The sequence below is a fragment of the Phyllostomus hastatus genome, unplaced genomic scaffold (genome assembly GCF_019186645.2).
Source record: "Phyllostomus hastatus isolate PE091 unplaced genomic scaffold, TTU_PhHast_1.1 phas_contig_549, whole genome shotgun sequence".
Classification (NCBI taxonomy): domain Eukaryota; kingdom Metazoa; phylum Chordata; class Mammalia; order Chiroptera; family Phyllostomidae; genus Phyllostomus; species Phyllostomus hastatus.
In genome coordinates, this window is record NW_025333907.1 from 226,443 (window position 1) to 246,283 (window position 19,841).

At 52.9% G+C, this 19,841-nt stretch overlaps 1 protein-coding gene across 1 annotated transcript; it reads right to left on the reverse strand.

The window, feature by feature from the left end:
* Positions 1–1,471: 1,471 nt before the first annotated feature.
* PRKCG (protein kinase C gamma) lies at positions 1,472–19,122 on the reverse strand. Its single transcript, XM_045847242.1, has 19 exons — positions 19,034–19,122; positions 18,425–18,624; positions 18,022–18,053; positions 16,955–17,037; positions 12,815–12,926; positions 12,549–12,680; positions 11,909–12,065; positions 11,102–11,236; positions 10,753–10,840; positions 10,426–10,455; positions 8,356–8,508; positions 7,834–8,022; positions 6,623–6,714; positions 6,472–6,534; positions 6,210–6,348; positions 5,062–5,142; positions 3,789–3,896; positions 2,275–2,415; positions 1,472–2,059 (listed from the first exon to the last, which is right to left on the reverse strand). Exons 1-19 carry the CDS (start codon positions 19,070–19,072, stop codon positions 1,871–1,873), a joined length of 2,163 nt encoding a protein of 720 aa, XP_045703198.1. The 5' UTR covers positions 19,073–19,122; the 3' UTR covers positions 1,472–1,870.
* Between the last annotated feature and the right edge of the window lie 719 nt (positions 19,123–19,841).

A 19,841-nucleotide genomic window follows, 5' to 3' on the forward strand; every position in this document is an offset into this window, starting at 1 on the left:
CCTGCCGAGGGTCGGAGCGAGGGTGGGAGGGTGCCTGGGAGGCGCGGGCCTTGGGTGGGGGTACACAGCGGTGCTGGGGGACACAAAGGAAGCCCCAGCATCCATTCCGGAGACAGATCCCCATAAACCCAAGAGGAACGAAGAGACGCTGGGGCTCCCCGAGGGAACCTGTGAAGCTTTGGGGCTCAGTCCTTCCAAACACACAGACAGAGGCACACCATTCGACCAGTCTGCCCCGTCCAGGGACTACATTTCCCATCAGTACTAGCGGCGAGGGGCTGCACTTGGGGGAAGGGTCTGCCGCCGCGGTGTCTGCTGGGATGTGTAGTCCATACGTACTACCCTCTTGACTCCCCCCACTGGCAATTGGGTCAGGGGAAGGAGGCCTGGGGGGCGCGTCTGTCTGCCTGCCGCCTCAGTCGCTGATCCTTAAGCTCGCAAGTTCTGGTCGTTTATCGTTTAGGTTTCTGTGTCAGTCCCTCCGATGGAATCTGCAGATGTCTCAGTGGGAGGCTCGCCTTTCATCTCCCCGCCCGGGACTTCCTCGTGTCTGGGTGCAGTGTGTGTCTGTGAGCTTGTGAGAATGTCTTGGTGAGGATGTGCTTGCTTGCGTCTCTACACCCAGGGTCTCCCCCTGGTGCTTGCAATGGATTTCCACCTCCCCGGGCACGTGTGCCCTTCGATCCTCTCTGTGGGTCTGTCTTCGAGTCTCTGTTCTTCGCTCTCATCCTGTAGGTATCTTCTCTCCCTCTATGGCGCTCAGAGCATTCCCTCTCTCTCTGCCATCCCCCTCCCATTCCCTCTCTCTCTGTGTTTGTTTCTATGTGCAGTCCTTGTCCCACCTCCGCACACCCTTCACTCTCCAAGCTTAGAAGAAAACATCCAAACACCTCAGCGTCAGCATCCCAAATTTATTCTCCAGCAGCTGTGGCTGGATGGGAGAGGCAAAGAGAAGAGGAGTTGGGGGTGGGGAGTCCCCGAGAGTGGAGAGTGGCAGGCACGGGGTGGAGGCGGGGTTCCGAGCAGAACTGGAGCCATGCACCTGGCAGGCGGTTGGGCTGGGTGTAGGAGGGGGGAGTCTAGAATGAAAGCTGGTTGAGAACAGTGGGGGAAAGGATCCTCCGCACACCCCAGGCATTCCCAGAGTGTGGAAGAGGGCACTGGAGCATCGGGGCACAGCCTCCCACTTACTCCAGCATCGGGGCACAGCCCCCCACTTACTCCAGAATGAAGTGGGGGTGGGCAAGGCCTTGGAGGTGGGGGTTTGTCTGGGAACCCAAGTCTGAAACAGCCCACCCCATGAGACTATTTCCCAGAATGGAAGAAAAGAAGAATGAGAAGGAGGGGAAAGGGTTGGAGGGGAAGAAGAAGGAGGAGGAGAGGGGGGAGGAAAAGGAGGGAGGAGAAGGAGGAGAAGGAGGAGGAGGGAGGAGGAGGGAGGAGGAGGGAGGAGGAGGGAGGAGGAGGGGAGGAGTTAGAGGGGAGGAGGGGAGGGAGGGGGAGGAGAGGAGAAGGAAGAGAAAGGGAAGAAAGGAGGAAGAGGAGGAGGAGAGTCTACCAAGATGGAGTGTACAACCCCATGGAGTAGGGATGGTAGTGGTGGTTCTGGAACCTGGTGAAACAGAGTCCAGAACACGGAGGTGGGTGAGAAACTAGGACTCAACACGGCAGAATCTAGAGCACGGGGATGCTCTAGAAACTGTATGGAGTTGAGAATGCCAGGAACACTTGAGAAGGGCACCTAGCACCCAGGGGGCAGAGGCCAGAATGCTGGGGAGCAGGATCTAGAATTGGAAAGGAGATGGTGAAGTACAGCCCAGGCTGGTGCGGTGGAGGGAGCTGTGGGGACATCTAGTGGTGGAAGATGGGATTACATGACTGGCACAGGCGCTGGGCTGATGGGGCTGCGAGCATCCGGGTGCACGAAATCCGGGTTCACGTAGGTGAAGCCTTGGAAATCGGCCTGGTCGATGCTGGCCAGAACGAGGCGGTCTGGGGGGGTCAGCGCGGGCGCCGCCCTCGTGAAGAACTTGTCAAAGTTCTCACCACTGCGGCCACACTGGAAAACACCGGAGGAAAACATGTTCTACTCTCTCCTTGGGTAAACATCTCCAAACATCTCCAATCTCCTGTGGAATCCTTGCATATCCTTGTGTGTCCCCCACTTCAGTGGTCTCCTCAGAGGGAACCCTGCCCCACCTCTTCATTTGGGTACTGGAGCTCCTGAGTGCCCCACCTCCAGGGAACAAGGTTTTGTTCTGGTAGGTGACCTACCGGGCGTGGTCTGAACGGAGGTGGGATCTCCAACCGCTCCAGCCGTTCCCAGTCGATCCAGCGGAAAAAGCCATGAGCGCGGATGGTGGGTTCCCCATCAGGCCCTGAGCCCAGGCGCTTCGCAGGGTGCTTGGTTAGGAACTGTGGAGAACACAGAAAGACACAGACAGACAGACAGACAGACAAGTCCCAAACAGGAAGGCCAAGAGAACAAGAAAGAGAGAGGGGGAGACAAGGACGAAGAAACAGAGAGACACAAGCATAGGGATCCAGGGACAGAAGGGTGGGGAGAGAGAAAGAGGAAGAAAGAGGAGTGAGAATGGGGTAGATGAAATCCAAGCCCACAGACCCAGAGAAAGACAGAGAAAGACAGAGAAGGGCCAGAGAAGCCCAGAAAGAGAGGAAGGAGACAGGAAAGAATCAGGGAAGGGGATGGATGGAGTACAAGGAGAGAGGGAGAGAGGTTGGAGACCCAGAGTAAAGGGGGATGGGGACCCAGGAGACAAACCCCCAGAGAGAATAACAAAAACCAGATACAAAGGCAGAGACTCAGAGAAAGAAGGAGACAGACCCAGAAAGAGAAGAAGAGGACAAGGGAAGAATCTCAGAGTGGGAGAATGAGAAGAGAGGGGGACAGCATGGGGGGAGAAGAAAAGAGTTTGAAGACCCCCAAAAAATGGGAAATAAGAGATTGAGAGAGAGGAGAGCCAGAAGTAGCGGTAGGGACCCAGAGAACATAGACAATGAAGGCAACAGAACAGAGGACAGAGTCTCCAGAGACAGACCCTCAGAGAGAAGGATGTCAGAAAAGTTGGAGGAAAGAAATCCAGACAAAGAAGGACAGACAGCCAGTGTGTGTGTGTGTGTGTGTGTGTGTGTGTGTGTGTGTGTAAGTCGGGGGAAGAAGGAAACAGAGATGCAAGAGGTAGACAGATTCCAGAGGACACAGAAAAGGGACAGACACAGAAAGCCCCATCACAGGTAGATAAAGGCACAGGGGTGAGACAGAAACCAAGAGAGAGACCATCAGAGAGACATGGAGAGAGGAGCCAGGAGCAGAAGTGTGCTGACGACTGGGGCAAAGCTGCTATAAGCTATGCAGCTTCCTCCTGCATTGACTCTGCAACCCTAGAAGAGGAAACCCAGGCTCCTGGAGTTCCACTGACTTGCCCAAAATCCCACAGGAGGACACGTGGTGGAGAGAGGTTCGTCTGACCCACCTGGTTCTAAAGAGGCAGGCCCTGGCTTCCAGCCCTCCCTGTAGTGAGCTGGGGATTGGGGGCAGCAGAAGAGGTTAAGACAGAGGCCATTCTTGAACTGGAGGTGTCAGTGGGCAGTAAATTATTATTCTAACAAAATTGCTGTGACATAAACTCATCCAGCAGACAGCCGTCAAGTGACTTGAGCAATGGGAGCCACTTTCTAATATGCACAGAGACACTGGGTGGGAAGCCCTGGCAGTGGTGGGACTCACAGACAGTGAGTCCAGACAACCCAGGAGTCAGGGTTCTCACCCCCTTGCAGATGGCCACAGCTTCCCGGGACAGCGACTTAGGGTAGGTAACAGTTTGTTCCATGATGGCCTGAAACAGCTCCTCCTCATCTTCTCCATCAAAGGGGGGCTAAGGAAGTAGAGGGGTTACAAAGTCCAAGGCTTGATGGACTACTTCCCCTCACCTTCCACACCTTCATCCCCCATCACAAACACAAGCCCCCCACATACATCCTAGAAAAAACAAAGTGAGCTAACCAACAAAGCTTTATCTTCCCCCACCTCATCCTACCCCTAGATGCTTTGATTTCCCTAAGACTTCAGCTCTCAGCACCTCTTTGCTGCTCTTTCTCTCTTTATCTGTTATGTAAATCAGCAGGGCGTTAATTAGGCAATATGTCACTTAACTAGAAGACAGAGAAAACGGCAGGAAAAGCTACACAAGCATTCTGGTTGGATGAGAGGTCTCCACTCTTCTGAGGTGAGGAAGAGCACCATCCAGGCACGGATTCTTAATGTGGGGTCTAGAAAGTGTTTATACAATTGAAGGTGCCCATGAACTTGGACAGAGAAAGTGCATCTTTTTTTTTAATGTCTAGCTGGAATTTAACATTCCCTTCAATTATGAATGTAGGCAACAAACCATAACAGCAATACTTGTGGCTTCATCACCAACAGAAACTACTAATATTTTTTTACCACATTAGAGTTGCAGATATCTCAAAATATCAGTCATCTCTACTTCAAGATTACTGGTAGATCTTTCTATTTACTTCCTATCCCAGCAAGATATTACTATTTAGCTTATTAGTAGGACATCATATATATGTTCACGTCTACTTAGGTAACTATATTTAGTTAGGTAACTATATACATTGGTGATTAATATTTAGGTAACTATATACACTGAAATTAAACTTATTTAGTTGGTTAGATTACACGTTTAAAGTATTGGTGATATATTTTAATACGACTGACTTCTTTTGTAACCCTATTTTTACTTTGTGCATTTGATTGGGTTGGTAGGCCGGCACTCAATCCACTGAGCCACTCCAGGCAGGGCTACTTTGTGTATTGGAAACCATTGTTCTGTGAAGGGGTCCAAAGCACAGTGGGAAGACAACGCTTCAGAACCACGGACAGCGCTAACCGGCTTGACCTTCCCAGCCTTCAAGCACTTCCTTAGACTATAGAACCTCCTTCCCAGGTTTTTTCTGAGATAAAGATCATGTAACAGATGGTGTCCCGCTTCGTGTTGCCTTTAGCCAGGTTAGCCTCTCCCCAGCTTCCCTTACCTGTCCCGCCAACATTTCATACAGCAGAACCCCAAAGGACCACCAGTCGACAGACTTCCCATAGGGTTGGTAGGCAATGATCTATTTAGGGGAGAGGGGAGGGAGAATGGAAGGCAAGAATTCATGCTTTGTGCTTTAAGAAGCATAGGACCCTTCTGGCTTCAACCTGTGGGTACCCTACCCACTTTAAGAGTATTCAGCACAAACTCTCCCCACCGAGAATACCGTGGCCAGAGCTCTGTTCTTTGGGAGATCCGGGGAACAAACTTTACTTATTGAGGATATTCCTCTGGTCCCAAATAAAAAGACAACTAAGGGCCAAGTCACAAGTCCCACCCATCTAGAATATGTAGGTAACTGGACCCTCTTCTTACAGTACTGGGTGCACAGGGCTCAATTCCAGAGACCAGAGATTCTTAAATCTGGATGCATTTCAGATTCATCTAGGGGACTGTTTAAAAATAGATGTTTCCAGCCCTGAAGAATTCTAGCCTCAACAGGACATAGTTAGAGGCAGGAACAGGTGTGTGTGTGTGTGTGTGTGTGTGTGTGTGTGTGTGTGTGTGTGTTTCTAAACCTCCCCAGGTGACTCTGATTACCAGCCAGGTTTTGAAACCACTAACCTTGGTTACTTGGGCACTAGCATTGAATCACCTGGAAAGATCATGGATGGCAACCACCAGCACCATCTCCTCCTGCCACACTCTCTATCTATAGGTGCAGTCAGATCATTAGCCCCACCCCTTTACAAAGCCCCAGCATACTCTGACCACTTGAAATACTCAGGAGACACAGGCATGGTGTTCTGGGGGGATGGGCCCCACCCACTCAGACTAACTGGAAATCTTTGCACCTTCTCAAAGTAGTCCATTAACAGACCCTATTCTCTTGGAATTCCTATGAGCTGGTCTCACTCTTCTAGTAGGTTCACCCACAGGTCCCACCCACTTTGCCTATTTAAAGACCCAGCTCCACCCACTTTGAATGCTCAGCACAAAGACCTCTGTGCGCTGTTCTCCATTAGAATGCCCCCTACTCATGGAAAGACCCCAGGGTCAGGTGCCCTGCATTATGAATACTAGACAACTAGCCACACCCACTCAGCATATTTGGAGTGCGAGCACCCAGGGCAGCAGAGTTGGGGTTACCTCTGGGGCTATGTAGTCTGGGGTCCCACAGAAGGTGCGAGTTGTGGTCCCAGGGAAGATGTTCTCCTTACACATGCCAAAGTCAGTGATCTTGATGTGTCCTTCGGCATCCAGCATCACGTTGTCCAGTTTCAGGTCCCTAGTGGTGTGGGGTGGGTTGAGTAGAAATACAGAGAGAGTTCAATGGACTAGATCCCTAAGTTCAAACTCCTTCCCCTCTAGGGGCCTGATCCCCTCCATGGAAAGGCATGAGACTGCTAACCTGTAGATGATACCCTGATTGTGAAGGAAGAAGAGGCCGATGGCAATTTCCGCTGCGTAGAACCTAGAGGAGGAGGTGGAGAGTCAGAGATCAACGGCTGGATCCCACCCCCTTCCTGCTTTCCTCCACCCTCACCTTGGCCAAGACTTACGCTGCATGGGGCTCCTTAAACTTGCCCAACTGCTGAATGTGGTACATCAAGTCACCCCCAGTGACATACTCCATCACAAAATACAGGCGATCCTGGGGGGAGTGGGCAGGGCTTAGAGGCGAGGGCAAGCCCATCAAGGGTTCTTGTCAGCCTATGCATGCAGCACTCAAGTAATGGTCAATTCCTACTTGTTGGAGACAAATGTGAAAGGCTGGGGTCCACCCAATCAAGAGCCCAGAGCAACTGGCCACGCCTACTGCCCCCCCCCCCAAGATCTAAGAAGGCAATCTCAGAATCTCCAAGTGCCCCATCCCTTGTTACTCCAAATGATAGCTGTTCTGGTCCCTCCTCTCAGAACTGAAGCTTGAAGTTCACCATTCGCTGGAAATCCCTGGGATCAGAAACCTCTTTTATACCCACTCACACCCATATGCAGTTCTAGCCACCTGTTAGGAACTGATGTTGTTCAGGCCTCACCTGCTACTGATGATAATAATAATAATTTAAAACTCAGGAAGCCCCTGGCTGGCATAGCTCAGTGGATTGAGCGCGGGCTGCGAACCAAAGTGTCGCAGGTTCAATTCCCAGCCAGGGTACATGCTTGGGTTGCAGGTAACCCCCAGCAACCGCACATTGATGTTTCTCTCTCTCTCTCTCTCTCTCTCTCTCTCTCTCTCTCTCTCTCTCTCTCTCTCTCTCTCTCCCTCTCTTCCCTCTGTAAAAATAAACAAAATTTTTTAAAAAAAAACTCAGGAAGCTAGGCACACCCATTCAGAGTTCTTGGAAGTAGAGTCACGCCCTCTCAAATGCCTGAGGGTTCAGACTCCTTGTCCCATTCCACATCTTGAGAAAAGCTTCTTTCTGATGAGTCCTTCCCTCAGAATCCAAGCGTGACAACCTCGTCACTCGGAGCCCAATTCTGGGCACACCCACTCAGAAAACATTCTCCTCCACGCATTCCTTTACTCAACAAGCCTTTACTCAAAAACACCCACTCAACACTCAAGACCAAGCTTGCTGGGTCTTAAACACAGGAACCATCTGCCTGGCCACGCCCACTCAGGACCCCATCCATCTGGCCAAGCCTGTTCAGAGTTGGTGAAGCTCTTTGGTCTCTTGCCATAGCTCAGAATCCTGGAGCAGATACCTGATCCATCTAGGTGGGGATGAGGCAGGCCTCTAGAGCCAGCCTCCACCAGCTCCGTCCTTACCGGGGTCTGGAAGGTGGAATGGAGCTGGGTGAGGAAGTGGGGCCGGCCTCCTGGGCCTCGGCCCCCCAGAGCCAGCACACGTTTCTCCACCAGGGTGCAATCCACATCGTCGTCCTGGACAATCACATCTTTCTTCAGGATCTTGATGGCATAAAGTTCATCGGAGCCCCTACGCTCAGCCAGCATCACCTAGGCACAGAGGCATGAAAGGCTCAGTCTGTCTTGGGAACCCCAAGGGGTGCAGGCCCCTGCCCTTCCCTTTCAGGGACACAGAGAAACAAAATCTCAGGTCCTTCCTCTCCCTCACAAGGGATCTGGTGCTCTGACTTTGCCAACCCCTCCCTCAGGGAAAGCAATCCACCTGTTTATGTCTCTCCTCTCCAGGGACCCCAGAGGCCCCATCCAACCCTCTTTGGGGACTCAGTAGCCCAACGTCCCTCCCCTCCTATTCCTCTCTAAGGACCAGAAATGTGACCACCCTCCAGACATCCTTCCCTCCCCCCAGAGCCCCAGGAATCCAACCTTCCCAAAACTGCCTTTTCCTAGAACCATGAGGAAGCTGAAGTCTGAGATATGCAGACGTCCAGGGCTCACCCCGAAGAAACAGCGCTTGGAGTCGGTGGGACTAGGAGATGGGGAGGGGATGGGAGAGGAAGAAGGACCCATCCGCACCCTCTGTGAGAAAGGGGAGAGACCCGGAAGTAGTCAGATCCCTGATAGGTTTAAGGTGGGGGGCGGGGGGTGCCCCTAAGAGAGACAGCATCCAACAATGAAAAAGGTGGGGAGAGATGGAGAGAAAACAAAAGTTGTTTCTACCCCCTCCTTGACCTAAGACCTTTCTATGACTTTCCAGAGCCAGAGGGTTTATTTACTGTTTAACTAACCCTTAGAGAACTTATTATATGACATTAATCCTCTGGAAAACCCCATTATCATCCCCATACCACTCTCATTTTAAAGAAAAGGAAACTGGCACAGAGATGTTAAGCAACTTGCTCCAAGTCACACAGAGGATAAGAGGCAAAGCCAGAAATCAAAATCCATTAAAGTCAGGCTGTGTCTCCCTGCCTTCTGTTTCTCTACCATCACCCAGCACGTGGCTTGGAACACAGAAGGTCTCAGCAAGAGGGTGTTGAATGGATGGCCATCTCCAAGACAAGTGCTGAATGCAATATGTATCACTCAACCTTCAGACGAGACCCAGAATCTGAGCATCCTTTCCCCTGCTGTGCCCTGGGCCAGCTGCCCCCACCTGTGTGGTCACAACAGCCTTCTCCCTCCTCCCACCTTTGCCTTCCACCATCTGACCTCTACACAGAGGCAGTCACCTTGTTCAAATCAAAACCAACTCAGGCCATGTCTGATATCCTCACTAGGTTTAAAAGCCAAAATCCTTCCAATGAGTCACAAGGTGCCCCCACCTCCAACCTTCCCTCTCGGACTTCTTCTTCTCCTGTACCCCAACCCCACCCTGTCTTCCTTGCTGTGAAGTAGACACTGCCAGCCTTCCCCCACCTCAAGGCCTTTGCACGTGCTGTTCCTGCTGCCTGGAAGTCTCTTCTCCAATCTCCACATGGCACTCTCTCTGTCTTTCTCTCTCACCTCCCATACATCTTTGCCACATGGTGCTTTCTCAGTGAACCCTTCTCTGCTTACTGCAGTTACAATCACAAAAACGTCTCCAAGGGCACTCCCTACCCTCTTTCACGTTTGGTTTTCTCCACATCACTCATTGCTTTCTACCATATTATCATTTACTTTATTTTGTTTAATATCTTTCTCAATGTTAAGCCTCATGGGGGTGGGAACTTTTTTTCTCTCTTGTTCGTAGCTCTATCCCCAGTGACCTGGGCCATGCCTTACCCACAGAGGAGCTCAACAAAATGTTTTATGGAAGAATACATGAGGAAGAAAGTTTGCCTTTCTTTGGCCTGGTAATCCGGTACCTCTCTTCTTCGCCTGGGGAATCCTGCACATCCTCCAGGACTCAGCCCTCTGGGAATCCTTCTCTGATTGATTCTCCCAGGCAGTGCCAAGGACTTCCAGGATCTCCCTAGAGCCTGAGGCTCTCCATATCAAACATATTTCTCCTGGTGGTCAATTTCTCTAGCAGTAACTTTCTTTTACACTGAAAGAAGAGACCCCAGACAATGGCTTGATTGTACTCTTGGCTTACATTACACCTTTGGAAACAGATGTTTAGTGAATGAGTAAATGAATGGAGGAGAAAGAGGCCACAGTGATAAATATATAGAAAAACTTGAGGATCAATTCTGGTGGCACTTCTGCCAGGAAGTCTTCCCTGACCACCTTCCCCCCTAGACTGGATTAGTACCTCCTCTTGCTTCTTGAGTGTCCTGGGCTCTGGTTTAGTACATCATCCTGGGGTTTAACTATCATATCTGTGACAGTGCCCCTACCTGGGGAAATTACCTGAGAATCAGATTCACCTAGGATTACTCAGCAAGCATAACCCTTGCCACCAAGTATGTACTCAGTCCATGTGTGTGGACATGAAGATAGATATTAGGGGAGACAGATACAGACCCCAAAAATGAAACTGTTTCCATTCCAGGCCTCAGCTCCACTCACCTCATACAGTTCCAGGGGGTAGTTACAGGCCTGGGAAAGGGCAGGAAGAAAGCCAGAGTCAGAGCCCCAGAGAAGGAAGAGATTGCCCTGGAGGAGGGGGTCAGGGTCCCCAAACTCCCAAGTCACAGGGATGGATAGGAACTTGAATTCCCATCAGGCCCTGAGGCAGGAGTTCCCTAGAAAAGCAGGGAAAGGAGCCTCGGGATCTTCTAGGAATTGTAGTCCCAGGAGTGGGCTACCAGCAGCGGCATTTGAGAAAGGCCAGCTCTGAACTGAACTGAGGGGGGCTGGGCTGGGCTTTCCATGGGGAAGCCAGGGTCCCGGTACCTCAAACTTCTGGAGGAGGTTGCAATTGTCAGCATCAGCCACCGGCACATTGTAATATTCGCCCTCCTCCTGGTTCAGTAACTTGTACCTGACATGCAGACAGAGACCAGAGCCAGGCAGGAAGGGGGGAGATGGGTGGGCCAGGCGTGGGGGGGGACCCACAGGAGAGGCAGAGACATCCGAAGGGGGAACGAGACACAGAGAGACAGACACAGAGATGGAGAGAAAGAGTGAGATAAGGAGAGAGTGGGATGGGGGATGGGGGAGAGAGGAGGACATTGGCCTGGAGGAGGGAGACAACACATACAGAGGTGAAGATGCTGGCCGCCCGCCCCATCCTGGCCCTCACCAGCCATCCACTGGCGCCTTGAGCAGCTCTGACACCCCAAAGGACATGGCGCCCATGAAGTCGTTGCGGGAGGTCCGATCCCAGTCCCACACCTCCACGCTGAGCCTGCGCTCCACATCCCCAGGCTTCAGGTTGCTGCAGGAGGAGGGGCAGAGTGAGGGGCCCAGCTGCGGGCTGCCTCACTCCCCATCCTTGCTGCTGCAGGAAAAGACTAACCTGGCAGGCAAGCTGGGGTCTGTTTCCTGCTCTGTGAAACATCTTCCCACCTGCGGTCCTCACATACAGGTTCCCTCGCCCAACACCAGAACCCTAAGTACACCTGGGTAGCCCTCTCTCCATCTCCCCCCACTCCTTCCCTCACTCCCTCATTCTTGGCCCCTTCCCATCCCTGTCTCCAGGTCTCTGTCCTACTCTGAGTTCCACTGTCTTTATCTCATTTGGCTTCTCTTTCTTCCCTTGCCACCCACCCACCACCTCTTTGCTCCCAACCACTTCCATTCTGCTGGGGGTCTCTCTCCTCCTCGTCCTCTCCTCCCTCTCTCCCTTGTCTCTGTCTCGCTCTCACGTGGTGCACTTTGATGGAGATTAAATACACAGATACCTGTCTCTTAGCTTTGGTATCTCCATTCCTAACCCCCCCCCCCATCACTCCCTTCCCTTCTCCCATCATCCTTTTCTGCTCTTTTCAGGGAGGTTTCTTCTATCCTAATTCCTCCACCAGCTGCTCCCTGGGAGTCTTGTGAGCCACCAGGACCCTCAGACCCTCCTCTGTCAGCCATCACGACCTCCCCTGTATTCGAGGCTCACAACACAAAGGTCTCGTTCCACACAGGGTTCAGCGTGGCTTTCACTGTCCGGGTCTTCTGTTTTGTCAAGTTCCGAGGGTCTGGGATGAGCTTCAGTTTCACGTAGGGGTCCGACAGACCATTAGGGTCCATTGGGATGAGGTTACGGGCCTCACCGACTGAGCGGGGAGGTGAAGGAGGGCAGATCGGGTTAGCGATGCAGGAAGAGGGCCCCAAGCCCGCCCCCAGTCAGCATCAACGTTTCCATGCTCTTAGCTGCCCTCCTCTGGACCCAGATGCCTTTGATATCTCACTTCTCCAGTACCAGAGACAGGGCATAAAGACCTTTGACCCGGAAATCAGAGTCTCCTTCCTTAGGACCCAGGAGTCAGGACCTGACCGTATCAGCAGGTCTTCTCTTATCCCTCCCTCTCAAGGACCTTGACGCCTCGAAAGGTCATTAAAATGGGCAGAAAGTTGATAGAGGCCAGGCTGGAGATGGGGCTGTCAGCTAGACGGGGCATGGCCAGGTGGTGCTAGCCTCTAAAGGGGGACTCGGGCGTGGGCGTGGCCTTCTAGATGGGCGCGGTCACTGAGAGGGGCGGGGCCTTCCCGGTCCTAGAGCTAGCGCTGCGGACTTGGGTAAAGGGGCGTGGCCTCACCCGTGACGTGGATTTCATCCGCAGTTGGAGCTCGGATTTCCAGCTGCAGGCGCCCTCGGCGCTCCGTGTGGTCCACACCGCACAGAGAGGGCACGCTGCGCACACAGCGCCGATGCACGTTCATCTCGCAGCCTGGGTGGAGGGTGGCGGGGGAACAAAACTGGGGTAGCCCTTCAGGCCTCACCTGGGACCCCAGGCTCCATTCCCACTGCACTTTCGCAGGGGCCCCAGAAGCGCCAAGTTCTGGCTGGAGCAGAAGTACTCACAGGAGCATTTCATGCCCTGGTGCACCAGCCCATACAGGAGGGAGCCGCAGTGGTCGCAGAAGGTGGGGCTGCTGTAGCTGTGCAGACGGAACTTGTGCTTGTTCCGGGGGTCCTGAGAGCACAGAGGAGTCAGTCAGAGGGGGCGGCAGGGGTGGCTGGAACCCACGGAGACTAGTCCTTTGCACTCTTTCTCCTTCCGCTTGGCTTTCTGGGTCTTGCTGGTGCTCCGCCTCACTCATTCATTCTACAGCATTTATGGAGCGCCTACTGTGTGCCAAGCACGGTTCTTTCTCGGTTTCGGACCCCAGCCGTGAACAAAACAAACAAAAATTCCTGTCCACATGGCATTTGCTTTCTAATGAAGGGGCACAGAAAATAAACGGGATGCATACATTATAATCTATGATGGACGGTGATAGGTGCTCGAGAGAGAAATGAAGCAGGGAAGGAACTGCCAGTAGAGTGTGTGTGTGTGTGTGTGTGTGTGTGTGTGTGTGTGTGTGTGTGTGTCGGACTGGGGGGAGGGCTAAAGGTTGAAATAATGATCAACCAGTAGCCATGACTAACAAGGTGGCATTTGGGACTAATCCAAAGGAGGTGGGGCTTCCAAAGTCCCATAATCCCTACGCCCCCACGTCACACAAGCTGGTCTTCGAGAGCTTGTGGGCCACTGTGAATCTGTGAGGGATCACTGTCAGCCTCTGTCACTGTTTGCCCAGACACCTGCCTTCTCGGAGCCCCTGGTGAAATGGAGATCTGGCCTGTTGGTACAGGACCCCAGGCATCCTACATGAAAGATTACGTGTAAACCACACAGCAGGGCCTAAGGTGTGGAATGTGTTCAGTACTGTTATTTACTGCGGGGGTTATTATTAGTGAGTTTATTGCAGTCCTCTCATAGTGTAGCCCTGGGTTTAAATAAGAGTTAGGCCAGTTCCCAGCTGTGTGATTTGGGACAAGCTCATGCCCACTTTTGAGCCTTAGCCTCCCTCTCTGCCCAGTGGAAATAAAGAAGCTACATCATGAAGCAATGCTAACTGTCTAGAGTCCAGTTAAGCAAGAATTTAGGGCACTGGAAAAGCACACTCCCTCCACCCCCAGCAAGATCTGAGTGTTAAAAGCATTTGATATTTGCCTTTGGTGAAGTATCCACTGCAAGAGTTACCAAAGGGTAAAAATTCAGGTTTCTCCCAGACTTTTATTTATTTGGCAATTTAGTGGGGACCCAATTTCGAATAATACTTGGGTGGTGTAGCAGGAGGTGTCGGTGGCTGCCATGATCTGTTTCAATGCTCTGGGCTTCTAAAGATGCTCAGCTGATCCTGAATCAAAGGATTCCTGCCCGACCAATTGAGATGCTGTGCATGTGAAAGTCCTCAGCAAGGTGACTGACACACAAGCACACCCCATGGGGAGAAGCTGGTATTATTCTCAAGGTGAAAGTCACTTATCCAAAAGGTGACAGTGCAGGGCTCCCATTAGATGGATCAGGGTCCACATGTTTACTCTGCCCACTAGCCAGCTGGGTGGGCTCCTCCAATCCCTTCCAGAGACTCAGATTTCCTTCCTATAAAATTCGAGGCAGAGGGGAGCCATCCCTGCAAGGGGTCTTGTGAAGACTAAATGAAGTCATCATCCTCAATCCAGGTTACTTATGAAATCAAACACATTAAGAATAAAAAAAAAAGCCAGTATGTAGAGGAAAGACTCCTTCTTCACTATTTACCTCTGTTTCATCATCAGTAACAATAATAGTTTTAATGACAATTAATAGTTTGTCTCTTGCCATGTGCCAGGTACAGTCCCAAGCGTTTGACTCACTTAGTTCTCAAAACAGTCCTGCAAGTTGGGCACGCTGATCCTCCTCACTTTACAGGTGACAAACTGGAACTCAAGAGATGCCGACAAGTAAGCCACCTTTTGGAAGGTCACAGAACCAACATGTGGTGGGGCTGGGATCTGAGCCCAGGTGTTCTGGCTTGGGGGGCCCTGCTGAGAAGATGGCCAGTGCCTAACCTGATAAGCTGCTGTGCAGATTCGATTCTATGCTGTATTCACAACACCTGATAAGTGTGTGCAATGAAACTGGGCAAATCAGAAGTAGCATTGGCAATGGAGGTGGGCAGGTGAGGCATCTGATCAATAATATCTATAAGTGCTGGTAGTCAGTGGTGCTCAATATATGTTCTATGAAGTCACATCCTTTATGGAAACTTCTATTTTCTCCACTGGACAAGCTGGCAAAATTACTCATAGACTTCTGTGTGTGTGGTTCTCCCTCCTTCTCTCTGTCTCTTTCTCTGTCTACTAATGATAAAGCCATCTCTAACTCTGTGTCAAACCCTGGGCTAGATGCTTAACACACCTGCTTTCATTAAACTGCCAAAACTGGGATGTCTAGATTTACATTGTGCCATGTGGTAGTGACTAACCACATGCAACTACTTAAGTTTAAATTAATTCAAACAAAATGGAACTTAGATTTCCCTTCTTCGGTGACATAGTCCCTCTCAAGTGCTCGCTGGAAGCGTGGCAGTGGCTTCAGTATTGGACACACAGACACAGGACATTTCCATCACTGCAGAAAGCTCTGTTGGTGGACACTAGATGGTCAGACCCACTTTATAAGGGAGGTGAGGGAGCAGGGGGCTGAGGCTCAGAGAAGAGAGCCCCACAGCCAGACAGAAAGTGAAGGAGGGGTAAGGGATGGGCTGTTTTTTGAGCCCCTGATGTGGGGGTGGGAAAGATAATTTGTAGGCATCTATGTGCGTACACATAAAAAACTGTATGCACATGTGTGTACACATGGAGATCTATATATGCATGATGTGTGTGTGTGGCATGCAGGTGGTTATGTGTGCACAGGGGGACTTGTATATTCATGTGTGTGTGCAAATGCAGATCTGCGTGCACATGTGTATGTGCACATAGGGGACCTGCATATGCAGGTATGTGTACGTATATGGAGATCTTTATATTTAGGTGGGTGTGTATGCACATGGGGCTCTGCACATGCAGGCGTGTGTGTGCACATGGGGGATCTGCATATGCAATGTGTGTGTACGCATATGGAGATCTTTATATTTTGGTGGGTGTGTATGCACACGGGGATCTGCATGTGCAGGTGTGTGTGTGTCTACACGGGGATCTGTATATGTAATGTGTGTGTGCAAGGGGGATCTGTATATGCAGGTGTGTGCGTGCATATGGAGATCTTTATATTTAGGTGGGTGTGTGCACACAGGGATCTGCATGTGCAGATGTGTGTGTGCACACATGGGGATCTACACGTGCAGGTCTGTGTGCACCTCAGAGGTCTGTATATGCAGGTGTGTGAGCACAAGGGGGAATCTGCATATGCAATGTGTGTGTGCAAGGGGGATCTGCATATGCAGGTGTGTGTGTGCATGTGGGATCTGTGTATGCACCTGTATGTGCACGAGGATCTATAAATGCATATGTGTGCATATGAGGAGCTGCATACGTGCAAGTGCACGCATGTGTATTGTGGGATCTCTCTGGACCTCCTCTCAGAACCTCAGCTGTTTTCCATACCCACCATTTTCTATTCTGGTCTCTCTCTAAGTTATCTGCACCTCTGTCTCTCTGAGTGTCTCTGTCTCTGTTTCTTGCAGTTTCTCCAGGTCCTCTTTTTCTGCTTCCTGTGTGTTGCTGCCTCTGTTCCAACTCTTTCTCTCTCACTTGCTCTCACTCTCTCTCTCTCTGCCTCAGTCTCTCTCTCTCTCTGGGTCTCTATCTTTTTCTGCATTTTTGAGATTCCCTCTCTTCTTATCTCAGGATCTTGGGGCCTGCATCAATATTTCTCTCCCTCGGCTTTCTCGTTTTAAATGTCTTGAGCACTGGTTCACAGCCCAGCTACCTCCTCCAGTGCCAGTCTTTGGTCCCCTCACCTCTGCCTCCTCTCTGTCCCCCACCTGTGTCTCCAGCCTGTCTCAGTCCTCTCTGATTCCCCCTTTCCAGGCCAAGGGCAGAGAATCTGGGCCAGACTAGCTCTCTCTATCTCTCCAGCCCCCCTCCCCTCCCAGCCTTAAAAATAGCAGGAGAAATTGGGACGGACGCCTAGGGGGTGAGGGAGGGGGCGCGGCCTGAGGAGGAATAACCAGGTGTTTGGGCACTCACGTCCGTCTGGGGGCCCTTCCCAGCGCCTGGACACTCGAAGGTCACAAATTCGTGGCATCGCCGATGAACCACAAAGCTGCAGACTGAAGGTGAGAATCACAGAGACACAGAGACAGAGAGAGACCCTAAGGGATAGAAAATCAGAGGGGCGGGGGCGAGCCCGACAAAAAGAAAACCAGATAGAGAGAGATAGATCCCATATAGATAGAGTTCAACTGAGAGTAAATCAAAAGGGAAGCTTCACAAGCAGAGAAACAGAGATGAAAAACTAGCAGATGGAAATTCAAGAGATGGACTCAAAGACAGAAACGGAGAGGCAAAGAATCAGAGAGAGAAACACAGAGCACAGAGCACACACGCAGAGACAGAGACAGAAAGACAGAAAAAGAGACAGAGAGAGCACAGAGGATCCCACGGACAGACCCAGGCCCCGGCCCAGGCCCAGAAAGAGAGGAGCGAGGGAGGAGAGAAGGAGGTAGAGGAAAGAGAGAAAGCGCACGGGGATGTCCTCGGACAAAACAGAGAGCCGCAACTTGGGCAGAAGTGAGTCTGGGGGCGCCTCTGCGGTCGCCCTGCTCCCTGACTCACTCTGTTCTCAGAGTAGCAGCTGGTGCTTTAGGACTCGCCCCCCCTTTCCGCCCCCCAGAACTGCCGGCCCCACCCGGTCCCCACCCGCTCATTGGTGACCCCACCCGGCCTGCCCCTGCCTAGGACGGTTGATGTTGTCATGGTGACGGCAGCCTGGGGGTGGGGCTCTGACTTGGCATCTTCAGCCCCCCCTTCAGCTCCCCTTTTCCAAATCTCCCTGTTCCCATGGCAACAGATTCTCCAAATATCTGTCCCCACCTGGAGCCGGCCAAGGGAGGGGCCCCCAGCACCACCTCCGCGGTGGCCCCACCATTAGAGCTCCCTCCCCACCACAAGCTGTGTCTCTGCCACACCCCCCGCCCCGGGCTCCCCCGCGCTTCTCTGGGGACCAGAGAACACGTGTGTCAAGGAGCCTCAGCTATGGGGCCCCAGCCTCCACCCTCTTGAGGGTCCCAGGAGTCCAGGTCGCCAGGTCTTACCTTGACATTGCAGACCCTGCTTTCCAATTCCCCTGCAAGAGTCGAGGACCCGGGGTTAGTAGAGAAAAGGGCGACCAGAATCCCGTCACATCTGTGAGCCCCACAGGCGGCCTCTGGCTCTCCTCCCTCGGGAGCCAAGAGTCCAAGCCCTAGCCGCCTCGTCTTTCTAGAACCCAGAAATTCCGGCGCCCAGCCCCTCCTCCCTCAGACCCCGGAGCCCAGGACCCTCAGTGCCTCCTCCCTCGGATCCAGGAGTCTTGGCTCCCAGACTCCTCCTGCCCTGGGACCAGAAGCCAGGACTACTCACAGCCCCCTCTTTCCTCATTACTCAGGAATCTGGTGAGACAGGGGGTCTCGACCCCTGGTCCCCTCGTCCCTCAGGCCCCCAGCCCCCTTCCCTCACCAGATGAAGTCCGTGCAGTGGCTGCAGAAGGTTGGCTGCTTGAAGAAGCGAGCGGTGAACTTATGGCTCTTGACTTCGTGGACCACCTTCTGCCTCAGAGCCCCCTTTCTGCAAAAGAGGGGCCGGGGCCCGCCCTCTGAATCGCCTCCACCGGGGCCCAGGCCTGCCATGGCCCCAAGAACGTCGCAGGGACCAGGATCCTGCCTTTTTGGGGGAACAGGTGGAAGGGCGAGGAGCCGGAGACTCGGGAAAGCCGAGGAGCCACGGGGAGATCCCGAGGAAGGGAGGAGAGGGGTGAGGCACCTCCAGGAGCTAGCGTGCAGCACCGGCAGCGGCCCCCGGGCGCGCCCAAAGGGAGCGGGCGAGCGGAGCGCAGAGCCTAGGGCAGGGGTGCGCGCAGCCGGAGGCACGGGCGGCGGTGGTGGGAGCTCGGGCTCGGGCACCTGCTGAAATGTGGGAGCCCGGGGTGGGGGTAGGCGTTGCCATGACGACCGAGGGGCGGGGTTTCTGCTTAAAGGCGTTCCCCTCCCTGAACACAGGACAAATGTCCAAATATCCTCTTCCTAACGCGCCCTCCCCCGCCCGACACACACATATACACGTGCGCACCCCCGCTCCGCCTCGGGGGCTGGCTGAAAGGGGGGGCATCCTGGGAGCCGTGCCCTCCCCCACCCCAATCTGTCGCCTGGCCCGCCTTCCTTCCGGACTCGGGCGCCGCTGCGGCTCCCCGTAGCCCACTGCGACCCCTCTCGGATCTCTGCGTTTCTGACGGCGCCACTCTGCTTCCACCCAGAAACTTTTCCTTCGGTGCTGGGATCCGCCCGCGAGCGGGGAGGCTTGGCGTCTCACTCTCTCCGCCGCCACCTGAGTCCTGACTCCTCTCCCGGGGCCTCTGTGCAGGTCTGCGTCTGGGTCTCCCGCTGGGGGCGTCGCTCTCGGTGGCTGCTGCGCTCCCCGGATGCCGGGCGCGCACGTTCTCTGAGTGGGTCGTTGTTTCTTCTAGTCTCTGAGGATTTCTGTTTCTCTGGGGGTTTTTTCTTTCCCATCTGTATCTGTCACTCATCCTGTGACCCTGTCTGGGTCTTGATCTCACTGCCTTTCTGTAGGTCGTGTGTTCCCGCCTCCCTCTTGCTGGGGGTCTCTCCCTAAATCCTCTCTCTCTCTGTCTCTCGGTCTCTAAATCCTGGCCATCTTTCCCTCTCTCCGTCTTGGGAAATGTTTCCTTTTTCCCTCTCTGCTCGTGCTGGTCTCTTCTTATCTCTCTCTGCCCGTGCTTCTCTAGACCCAATCCTTCCCCTCTGTTGCTGGGTGGGGGAGTTTCTCTCCGTCTCCTGATCCCGCCCCCCACCATCTTTGTGCTTTTCTCACCCACTCTCTACTTGTCTCTCTGATTCTATGAATCTCTCTGTCTCTTGGG

Excerpts from the sequence above, each read along its gene's own strand:
- PRKCG (XM_045847242.1), bottom strand. The coding sequence starts at position 19,072 with ATGCCCCCCCTTTCAGCCAGCCCCCGAGGCGGAGCGGGG. Across the intron at positions 8,509-10,425 it reads ACCCCCTGGAACTGTATGAG|AGGGTGCGGATGGGTCCTTC; the intron begins GTGAGTGGAGCT and ends CCTTTCTCACAG. Across the intron at positions 3,897-5,061 it reads ATGAAATGTTGGCGGGACAG|CCCCCCTTTGATGGAGAAGA; the intron begins GTAAGGGAAGCT and ends CTACTTCCTTAG.